General features: G+C 40.6%; 1 protein-coding gene across 1 annotated transcript in view; it reads right to left on the bottom strand.

The window, feature by feature from the left end:
• Nucleotides 1-6028: 6028 nt before the first annotated feature.
• The window catches only part of DCLRE1A (DNA cross-link repair 1A), an 87139-nt gene continuing 80987 nt past the window's right edge, over nt 6029-12180 (bottom strand). The window contains exons 6-9 of the mRNA XM_069239320.1: nt 11850-11995; nt 11327-11481; nt 8165-8306; nt 6029-7156 (exon numbers count right to left, since the gene is read on the bottom strand). Coding sequence (XP_069095421.1) covers nt 6978-7156; nt 8165-8306; nt 11327-11481; nt 11850-11995 — 622 coding nt within the window. The 3' untranslated portion in view covers nt 6029-6977. The remainder of the gene's footprint in view (nt 7157-8164; nt 8307-11326; nt 11482-11849; nt 11996-12180) is intronic.

Raw genomic sequence — 12180 nt, 5'->3', positions numbered from 1 at the left:
AATGAACAAATGAGAAACCAGAATTAAACAGCTAGAACACAAATAATTTAGCACAAGAGATCCCAATCATGTACTCAAACCTAAACCACTGAAATATGAATATATTAAAATGGCCAATATTCGTGCCCTCATTTGGGTTCAAAACATTACAAAAAAAAAGGCACTGAACAAAATAAAAAGGAGAACATTAGCCAAATGTCTTCCATATAAAGCCACAACATTTTACTACTGCAATTAATGCATCTGGAAATATTAGCATAACAATTCAAGAATATTACTTTGAATTATTAATATAATTTCAACTAGGGAGCTGTTTTCAGAATATACTCCACAGGAAAAAGTGGCACATTTACCTAAAGCTTTACCTCCTAAAAAACTCTGATCGGATTTAGCGGATTTACAGTTGAAAATCTAATCTATTCTATCTAATTTTACACGTTATGCTATTATAATAGAAAAATTAGAATCTAAAACTATACAAAAAGGAGTGGTCAGAGTATGTCTTATTACTTATGAATAGGTAATATCTAAAATCGCACGGATTAAATCTAGGCCTCCTCTTGACCCTTGCCCTATTAGAGTCTTTAAAGAGACCCTCGAGTTGTCACAGTGTGCAACAACTCTAAAAAAAAAAACTTGTGTTCTCAACATTTTGTAGAACGGCGCTTGTTGCACTGATCTTGAAGAATGAATCGCTGGATTTTAATAATGTTCCAACTATCACCCTATTTTCCCCCTTCCATTCTTTGCCAAAAAATTGAAAAAGTGGGTTGATAAGCAGCTAGTTACTTACTGTGAAGAGAACGATGTATATAAGGAGCATAAATCTAGCTTTTGATCCAGCTTTAGTACAGAAATTGTTCTAATGACTGTTCCTAATAATCTCAGGATGACTTTAGGTTCTTGCAATTCCGCAGCGCTTACACGTCTTGATCGGTCGGCTGCATTCAACACAATCTCACATGCAACTTTACTTGAAAAGGCTTCCGCTGCTGTCCTAAGGGACAACATTTGCATGAGTGTCCTAAAGACAAACATTTGCATGGTTTCAATCTTTTTTGGTGAATAGAACACCGGCTGTGCAGATGGCATCTTTTCGTTCTGTCTTTAAGAACATTACTTGTCTGGTGCCACAGGGATCTGCCATTAATTGTGTACTTTTTAATATGTATATGTGGCCCCTTTAGCAAACTGATTACGTCCTTTGGATTGTAATTCTAGGTTATGCAGATGATCCTCAAGTCATTCTCCTCGTGTAAGGAGATATTGTTCTAATTCAGGAGCTGCCTGGTCAGTTCAATGAATAAATGCTGTCTGCCTTAAAACTGATAAAAGTGCTAATTTTTGGAAACCCCTCCAGCTGCACTCATAAGTGGTGGCCCCATACTTTGGGCAAATGCCCTGCACCCATATCTTCCACTAGGAGCTTTTTTTATATATATAATTTTTTACAACAGGCTCTTATTTGAGTTTCACATTAATAAATTGAGGTCTACCTATTTTGTTCTTTTGACACAACTTGGAAGATTATCCACCTCAACACTCAGTATTTTAGACATTTGCTGGTGCAAACCCTGGTCCTCAGTAGACCAGACTATTGTAATGTTCTATATCTCAGGCTCCCCGATTATCCCATCAGGAGGGTTCAGCCTATACGAATACAGCAGCCAGACTGATTGCTGTTAAGAGAAAATATGACAGTGTTTCTTCCTTAGACAGCTTCATTGGCTACCCAGTAAGAGGAGATGCCAGCTTAATGCCCTCTGTATGGCCCACAAAGCTCTTTATTCTACAAATTGGAACACAAACATTTCAGATATGTTTTAGGATACTGCACCCTCAGGACTATTACATTCATCTTCTGCTGGTCGGATTACCAACCCTAAATTCTGTCAAATACACCTGGGGGTTAGGCCTTTGCTGTGGTCACTGCTCAGGCCTAGAATAAGCTGCCTTTGGCTCGCCGACTTACTAAATTTCTGTAAAGCTCTGAAATCCTATTTATTTGTTTAAGGTCCGTTTATATTTGACTAATATGCAGGTTGTGTTCCTTGGTCTAAGCACCAAGATACCCATTTGGTAGTCGCATGCTCAATAAGTAATAAATATATATTTCACGGTCAACCACATCGTTAACAAAATGCCAGGCATGCCTGGACAACATGCAATTACCATGACTAATTGGTAACTTCCTCAACCAAAGCATCACTTTTTCGGAGAGCCAACGAGTGATCAACCCCTTAAAGCCTGGGAAAGCTCCAGGCCCTAATGGCCTTCCATCAAGCTTCTATAGAAACTTTCAAGATGCCCTAATATCCCTTACGGTGGTGTTATACCATCTCTTCTAGGATACTGCGAACATTCAGTATACAGCACTACAAGTCACAGTTGTGGTTTCATAAACACAGATAAAGCCATTGTTTGTATAAAATATTTTAAATGTAGATTGCAAGATATATGCAAAAACTCCTAGTACTAAGACTTGAAAAAATTCTCCCTCAAAGTCACTGCTACCAGACAGGATTTGTCAAAGACATTCGCTTCTGACAACATAACTTTTGCCATCTAACAGAAAAAGCTAATTTACCATCTTCCTTTAGGATTGCCATGCTTGCAGAGAAGGCATTTGATATTTTTCTTGAACCTACCTTCACTCAGCTATGCAGATATTTAAAATGGAAAATGAATTTAAATGCATTGTCTTCACTCTATATCCAACCGACAGCCTGCATCCGCTTTACTGCTACCTATCAGGGAAAATATCTCTCCCAAGAGACCAGACACGGCTACCCATGGTCACCATGAATAGCCTTAAAAGCAATAGAACCCCTGTTATCTGCCATTAGTACAAATCTATCCATCAAAGTAATCCCTTTTGCAAATGACACACAAAGTTGCGGCTTATGCCGATGATGTGTTTATTTTCCAACAAAGAGCAGGTTTTGTCATTCCTGCAATTTTAAATACAATCAACCAATATGCTGCAGTGTCTAAACCTAGACAAAAACTAAACGTTTACCCTTAAACAATCTCTGCACACCGTCAATAATTAACACAATACTATGCTGGAAATAAACCCAAACGAAATACCTTGGTCTGCAATTTAAGAGAAACGTTGCAGATACGAGAAAATACACTGAAGATAACATATTTCAGAAAGTGAAAGATCCACTTTCGACATGGGCTCCTAAATTCATGAGCTGGTGGGGTAGGTTAGAATGTAGCACCCCAGGTTAACTTTATCACCTTTATGCTTCCTCTAGATGTCTCAACCAACGTCTTTAAGAATCTAGAGAAACTGATAATGTATGGAAAAATAAGTCCGAATCTTCCTTAATAAGCTGCGAATTAAGTCTGAAGGCAGAATCAGCCTACCAAACTACCAGACAGCATCCTCAAATAGACAGGTCACATGATGGACTCACACCAGAGCACTTACAAAGAAAAACCTTTAAGGGTGTCCACAGAAGAACAACTTTCAAATCTATTGAAAAAACTATCCATCAGCAGCTCTATTTTGTCACTTTTTGATTCCATTATAGCCCTAGAACTCTGTATTAGAACTTTGCAAGTAAAATCCATGGCTCACAATTTGCTCCTCTTTGAGGGAATACAAAAAAGGAAGTTAAGAAGCAAATCTCACTTATGGAGAAATTGGGCCTAGCAAAGGCATTTTATATATTACAGACTTGGGCTCCTCAGACTCCCAAAACATTTGCTGGCCTACATCGTGCATTCACCTAAAAAAAGAAAAAAATCAAAGTAGCACTAAGCAAAAGAAAATCATATATATATATATATATATATATATATATATATATATATATATCACACCGCTCATACCTTATCAACCTGCTAAGGGAATTATCCACACAATCACATTTTGCAGCAAGAATATATAAAATACATTTCAACAAAAAGCTTACCTTAGGAAGCCAAAATAATTTGATTAACTTTCACACCCATTCATCACACAAGCTATGGAACAAATTGGACTTACGCTTTCAAAAAAGTGAATCCTCCAAGTTACGCTCCACACATTGCCTTCGATTTGGGTTGCATGGGTGTGGGCAAACACCTACTCTTAATATATAAATTCATGGTTATCAAGCTTGGTGTTTTCTTAAACTGAGCTTTGCAATTGTGTGCCCAGCGCCAATCGAAAAGCACCCTTGTTTTGACTCTACTTCCTTCCTCCTTTTCTTCTATCCTTCTTTGTTCTTTCTTCTTCTTTGTATCAGCATATTCACCAACAATGCTTCAGATAGATGTGGTATACTCCGTTTCATTCTAGTTTTAAAAGTTGTAACAAAAGCAAACATTACATTGCCTTTATGAGATTATGTATTTTCTTTACAAAATGTAATAAAAATCTTTATTTAAAAAAAAAAAAACACACAAAAAAGAATAAGATGTTCTTCACCAAGTTTAGACACAATAAAATCATATGCAAGTGTGCACTCACAGGACTTTATATTCTTAAATAGATGGAAAACTGAGCGTCTTTGTTTTCAGGGTTACCAGTCTCTAAGGAGACAATTTGCCAAGTCAAAAATGTTTCTATCAGCTATAAAAAGCCATGTTCCTTAAAAGAGGTTCAAAAGGCATTTCCAATAGCTGCTGGGAAGAACTCAGACTGAAGAGCAGTGTGCATTAATTGCAGGCGTGAGGGAGAATTAATGCTTTTGGGACTGATCTAGAAGCTGAATTAACCAGTTGTCTATGTAGGTATACAAATGACACACTGGAGACCAAAGGTGTGCAGAAAAGGACCTCTGAACAATTCTCAAAGCATGGTTTTCAATGACAAAATCTATTTATTTTTTTTGCACCTTTTAAAATTTCGAAAGCAGATTTTTCCTGGTTAGCCTAGATTTAAAAGAATGCTGATCCGGTGAGATGGCACTTAAAAGGCTTGCAGGCATCACATCCCATTTATTTTTAGCCAATCTTAGTTGCAGATTGTGAAAAGAAGATTCTTGCCATATCTTACCCTATGTATCTGAGTGGAGAGAAGAGACTGGTCAATCACGACTTTGCAATGCACACAAAATGCATATCCAGTGTTGAGTCTGTTACATTTTATTGAACTGCATAGAGAAGCAAGTAGCTAGTGATGGTCAATTAGAATGCAGCAAATAAGTGTCAAGGAAGCCAACAATGGTAAGTCCAAATCCCTCAGAGTAAGCAATTGGTCTTGCAGCAACATTGCACGTGCTATTGTCAGGCTACACCTAAAAATAGAGCAGAAACTACTAGGCAGAGTACCATGATCTCTCTGAACACCGATCTGGCGTCTCGCACCCCCCCCCCCCCCCCACACACACACACTGAGAAAATCTTGTGTGTGCCAGGGCTGGGGTTGTTAACTACCAATTTCCCTTTGTCAGATATGGGAACAGAAACATTGAAGTTCTGGGACCAATCATGAGATGAGGAAGACCAGGAGTAAAAAGGAACAGGACTGTGAGAACTTGAGGCAGGAAGTAATGGAAGTTGCCAGCTGCAACCCCTGGACAAAAACCTGCTCCGTCAGGCTGTGTGGTGAATCCCACAGGGTCTGTTGCGGGCCCAAGAACTGTTTACAGACGTTCTGCTCGAGGCAACCATCATCCTTCAAAGAAGGGGTGGACAGGGAACCCGACAAGCCAGCAGCATGGAGTTATGTGGTAAAAGTATTATTTCCTCTTACATAAAAGCCCTGGCTGGACACAGATTTAGTAATCACTATTAAATGTTTACTGATTTCAGAGTACTTAACCCTGCAACACCCACCGAGTGAGAGGTGGACTGCTAGACTTCGCTACACTAATAGTGACGTGCTACAAGGGTGTAGGTGGTGCAATGCGTTTGGCTCAGTATTTAGGTAAACTCTCGAAACCAGTCAGAAAGAGCCCCGATTGTTACTGTGAACCCAGTAACCCCATTCTGCCCTGGAACTCCTGACAGCATTCCTGCAGTCAACGCGCCAATCTTCCTTATTTGCAAAACAAGGATTGAACAAAACACCAAGTTTGAAATATTTAGCTAAATTTTATTATAAATTATTATTATATGTTTTCAATTAAAGTACAAATATATCAGCAGCAAAAATGTTAAGTTAAAATACAAATATTAATAGGAAAAACGGTTACAAGTACAAATAGCAGCCGCAGGAATGAAGGTGAACTCTGTCCATGTGAACATGCCGAAGGGTCAGAGAGCTCGCAATCAGAGGAGCACCGGTCCAAAAGAAAATGGAAGTTGTATGGTGTTTGAAGGATTCGACACGGTATTTGATAGTGTGGGGAAACGCCCATCACCTCTGGTCAGGAAGTTAGGCCAGCAACATGGCGTACAAAAACGCTCCACGGACGCTATAAATGTATTGAACTTGCCCAGGTAATCTTCACCATGCTTCAGAAAAAAAAAAAAAAAAAAAAAAGTTTCCGACTAGAAAAACATCTTGACAGTAAACACAGCCCTTTTTCCCCTGATAAGGCGTGAAAGAAATGCACCGGGGAACACAATAATTGAAGTAGATCAAGAAGCTCCTCCTGAATACTAAATAGCAGCCGTGAGACAGCAACTTCCAGCGCCACATGATTTATAAGAAATATTCACAACGCCATAAGTGAAAAGGCTCACTCATCCCCCAACTCATGAAAATGCACTAGTGTTTCTCAAAACATATTGCAAAAATTACTGCATGGTTCCATTGATTCTGCATCTTAAAACTGCGACAGGCAGATATAATATGTAAAAAAGTAGTAAGAATATGCTGTAACGGCTCTTACCCCACACCCTCGACAGGAACAGACGGAATTTAAAAGTTCAAGGGGAAGAGACTTAACATTTTTTTTTTTTTAAATGACAGTGGTAAAAACAGTCTTTAACACAGTAATATTTCGATACATGTACCGGACATTTAAAGTTTGGTGCAATAAATATTAATCAACAATCTATTCTTTGTCCAGGATTAACAAGTGTGACAAGGCCTAGCTGTGGGGCGCGCGCCTTGGTGCTGGCTCCGTCATCCACTGACTGAAAAACTTCTCCATGGTAGTCCGTGCGTTCCAGTTACCCATGTTCACAGTCGGGATAATCTTCTGGGGCCTCACCCACTGCACAAAGCGCTTCATTTCCAGGTAGCTGCTGTGTTCGCTGTAAGGGATCCCTAGAGACAAAAAAAAATAAAAAAAAATCAACATATAAATCCCAGATAAACTGAACGAACTTCATAAACGGTTTTCCACAAGGTATTCTTCTGCACTCATCCTTCCACCCTCACCCACATCCCCCGAACCTTTTTGACAATGTCCGTACTAGTGCAGGCAGCGCAACACTACAGTGGTGTAATGTTACGCTGCACTGTGCGCCTGCGCACCAGGATGTATCTAAATCCAGGGGGGTGGGGAGGATCAAGCATGTTCTCCCCGTTTCCCCCCCAACACTCCTTCCCCCCCGCCCCCCACGGACGCCCATGACCTCCAAATGTTTTTCGTGACAATCCTAGTCTTTTTTTCAGCACTACAGATTTTACACATGGAGGTCACATTACTGAAAATCTATTAAAAGCGTTTCCCCAACATAGCCATTTCGAGGACATTCTGCATCTCAGAGGTGGTTTAGTGGGCCCTGTGACCCCATCACAGACTAAGCAGTTAAAGGACAAGCAGGTCTGGTGGAGAGAAGGGTTTCTTCTCGAATTGTCTGTCGAGACAAAGCTTTCCTACCAAAAACGTAGTCCACAAGGAGGCATCCCACAACTAAGTAGAGATGCCACACTATTACAAAAGGTAAATTTTCTTCTCCACAGGCCCCAAAAGGCGCAACGTCGGGCAGAGTCTTGGGGACATGAGAGGTGAAGAAATAAGAATTTGAAAGACAACCGAAGTGTGCATCAGGAAGAAACTAGTCTCTTCCTCTAGGAAGAGAAAAGCCAAAGGAGTAGTTTTGCGTTGCAGTTTTAAGGAAAACAGTATCCTTGCTTAGATAGTTTGAGGGGAAAAAAAGCAGCACGTTTTAAATTAAAGCAGGGGCGAGTTTACAAACATTCCCTTTAACATACTCGCATATTACTCATTTAATGAGCCATACATGGACGCACAAAAGCAGTGCTCTTTGGATTGGTCGGGAGGAATCAGTCATCTGGTCCTATCAACTAATTGCCATCGAGACGTACCATACATGGTGATCTTTCCTCGGATGGTGGGCTTTGTATCAGCCACGGAGTCGCACCTATCGGAGTACGTCCATCCAGTTGGTTTAAATGCCAAAACACGATCATACCGCCCAGAAAACTTGTTCAGGTGGTTCAGGAGTCCCTGAAGAACAAACAGGGCTTGGTTATCAAAAAAACATATTTGATAGCTTCAAATAAATATTATAAAAGGCTATAAAAGTATGCAAACACATGCCACGAGGGTGAGCGGTTTGGCGTTTATAGATAAAGAACAAACAATAAGAGCTTGCATTAGTAACTGATTGGTAACAGTCACACCAATCACGAAGCATAAATCAAACACTATAAAAAAAATGTTAATTGGTTTTTTCTTTGCCAAAGGTACCACAGAAGAAAAATTTTACCAAAAAATAAAACCAAATTTAAAGCAGTTTCCCAAAACATATCTGATGTAACCAATGAAATATAATCGAACAGGAAGTTAGAAAATAAATAAATAAATAAATAAATAAATACACGATTCCCAAGGGATACCTACTCCATGCACCTCAGAGAATGGAGGTTCTAGTTATCACTTCTGCCACCGTAATTTTTCTTTTACTCAATCTCGTCCAAAAGAAATAATTGTGAATATGCACAATGTTTAAACACTTACTTGCCTTTCCTCCCTTTTTTGCTTTCCATTATCGCTAGGCTTGTAATGAACTTATAAAGTGAAGCATATTTTTCAAAACGCTAAAAACAGAAGTCTCCCATCAGACAGACCACACATCATCATCAGGCCAAGTGACAACAGAACTATGCTACTAGAAATAGTCAGGTGCATTATGTTCTGTAGTGACAGGAAGCAGTGGACTCTGTGGTAACATCACCTTTACAGGTTCCAATTCGTGGGACACATTTGATCCCTTTAGATGGGTACACTACCAAAACAACATTTTTGGGGGAAACATAGGCACATCACCTTTAGATAATAGCACTTTAAAATCTATGTTACTTTCTAAGGCCATTTAGCGTTCAAAATGAAAATTTTAAAAAATAAGCTTGACAAGACTAGATCGATTGTCCTTGGCAACCTGCTTTGCACACTGCAAACATGAAAAGGGCTGTAACTTGGCAACTTAGCCCTCAAGCTTCTTTGCATGACAAGTATCCTTCCAACATCCAGAACTTACTCTGATCATCAACAAATGCTAGAAGACGAAGATGGGGTAGAACGGGGATGTGGCACATGGAGGTACGAACAGAGTGAGCAGGGAGAGCACTTGTCCCTTCCTTTATATTTATAAACCTGTACAGCCAAAATCTTTCCTTCTCCTCCCTCTCGAGGGCTGCCACCAGAAATAATGTTTATAAGGCTATGGCAAACAGACGATTTGTTACAATAAGCATCATTTTGCTGTTCTTAAAGTCGAAGCTGAATTCTTGGTGAGTAAATAATATTGGTACATAAATCACTCGAATTTCCAGTCACTGAATGATCATCAGATGCCCACATGACCTTAGAAGCAAGTACCCACAAATGTTTGGCAGCTTTTAAGTGTAACTGAAATAGTTTGGACGGTCTAAATGCTCACTGTTTGTATCTCCCAATAGCTCACACAAAGGACTGATTTGTCTGGCTTTCTGGGAGCAGGTCCAGCCTAGGCTCTCGGTGGTGGTTGGGGGAGTGGGTAAGATCTGGTGTTCTCTCCCCAGTTGTTCTGCCTGGGCATTTGGGGTGAGGGGACCCTGGATTGGTACATGCACTTACTGTGCAATGTGGCGCTGGCAGTGGCCAGAGGGCAAGTGGTGCGGTTTTGGGGATACACAGTGGTTCCGACCTTAAAGGACCGAGAGGCTAATATGAAGCAGTGCCAGCCAGCAGAGGAACGGATATATCGGGTGCAGGGCTGCCTCTGAAAGTTCTCAAAAATAAGGGATAAGTGGTATGATGAAGCCGAGATGTGACGCGGGTGGTGTCAGGTGGGTGTGGACAGGGTGAAAGTGGGGGGAGTGGGTCCTGGGCCAGCTCGGAAGCAGGATGGGTTTGACAGTGGCCCCTAGGACTTTGCAAAATGAGTATCTATAGCCTTCAGTCTGATTCAGGCTGCTGTTGGGTTTTGGGGAGCCTATGTGTGCCACATCAAACCGGGGGCGGGAGGGTGATTTGGTTGTGTTATGTACCATTTGTACAAGGTGTTGTGCGTGAAAACCTGATAAAGATTTAAAAAAAAAAAAAAAGAAGAAAGCGTGTAGTAAAAGAGACCTTTGGCAAACAGTTAAGAGATACCCCTATAAAACCTTTCTGGTGAAGGGAAAATGTGTGGACAGTGCAGGGAAAGGGAACAAAAAGACCCCCGCAGGTGGTCAGCAGGTTCCGGGAACATCAGACAAGAAAAGTAACATGCTGCATTAATAGTTTCCAGAGAAAAAGTAAAAAGAGATTGAATTAAAAAAAAAAAAAAGTTAATCTATACAACACACTTGTTCCATGACATTAACCGTGCACTCCGTGTTGCTATTCATTGATGCATGTATAGCCCCAAGTGCTCTGAATTCCCTGTATGGCGAGATGAGAGTACTGGGTAGAGCACAGTAAAAACATCCAGCTCGGTGGGCCAAGATTAATGAGGACAAATGTATGATCCGGAACAACAATGTGCATGCTTTCAGTACACTGACGCAACTGGGCACTTCTACTGCACTAACCGCCTGCTGCATTCTGTGGCACAACCGCTACTTCTATAAATTAATGGACCTGAAGCACCTAATAACAGAAATAAAGCTTTTTGCAAACTAGAGGTTTAAGGCCCATTCAAAAGCCAGTAAAAATCAATTAAATGATCTTTTGCGTGAAGTCTTGTTCAACTACTTTGCCTCTAGCAAAAACCAGATGGAAGGTCCAGTCTTTGAAGAGTGGTAGGCAAAGTGAGGAAGAACAAGATCACATTCCACTGCAATTAACTCCCATGTACATTTTATTAAGACACTGGATGAAAGGGAAAATTACACTTATTAGCACAATAGACTCCAGCAGCATGAAGGAGGGAAAACAAAAAGGACAGAACAGTATCCAAATGTCCAGATGAAACAAGGCACACGTGCTACTGCCATGGAATGCCGGTTCAAGGCAAAGAGTCCTTTGCCAAATCGGACACAGTTGCAGGCGAAAGCACCTACCTTACAATTAACCTGCATCATCGGAAGAACATGAAGACTGGTGCTGTTCCAGTCTGTAGTGATTTGGGACGCAATGGCCTTCGACTCCAAGCACTGCATCGTTTTGTACTTGTCTTGCGACATGCACACCTTACAGCCCAAAACCTCAGCAATAGCTGCAACCAAGACAAATAAATATACATTTGTTACGGTACACACAAGGAACACAGCTAAAAACTAACATACCACATGGTCCCTAGAAAAGGGACAAATCTTTGCATTTGGCACATTTTGAAGTCTAATATACGCATATGTCCAGAATTCAAGTATAGGTACCAACAAGTGAACACCACAACCTGTACAGGAGAAGGTGCACACAGCTCCAGCACCACAAATACCTGGCCGTTTTGGCAGAACGGCCTTTCACAATCGGAACCTAACATTTTTATTTACCATAAGACTTTTTGGAAATCTGTTCTTCAGAGAACTCCTCTCCCATGTTACAAACATTTCAGACATGAAAAAAACGTTTGAGTGCAAGTACCTAGAAAGACTTTCTCTTTTCCAACAGAATATGTGCCACAAACAACCAGCGTTCGAGGATTCAGGGTCACCATTTCAAAGGCAGTGGTAACAGCAAACTGGATCGCTTCTTGCTGGGGCGGAAAGGTGTATTCCGGACTACAATACCTATCAGAAAGAACAAGCACAAACCCCTGTAACCAGGCTGACATTCTCAAAACACTTCATTGCTAGCTGGCGTATACACATGGGTTTCTTTGGCCTCAGCAAAGACCATTACACCGAACGGCAAATTGAGACGCAAAGTTATTTGCAAATGGTGGTTACAAAACAGCTCAATAGCTGCAAGACAG

Source organism: Pleurodeles waltl, chromosome 6 (genome assembly GCF_031143425.1).
Source record: "Pleurodeles waltl isolate 20211129_DDA chromosome 6, aPleWal1.hap1.20221129, whole genome shotgun sequence".
Lineage (NCBI taxonomy): Eukaryota > Metazoa > Chordata > Amphibia > Caudata > Salamandridae > Pleurodeles > Pleurodeles waltl.
This window is presented reverse-complemented; position numbering and strand designations above follow the sequence as displayed.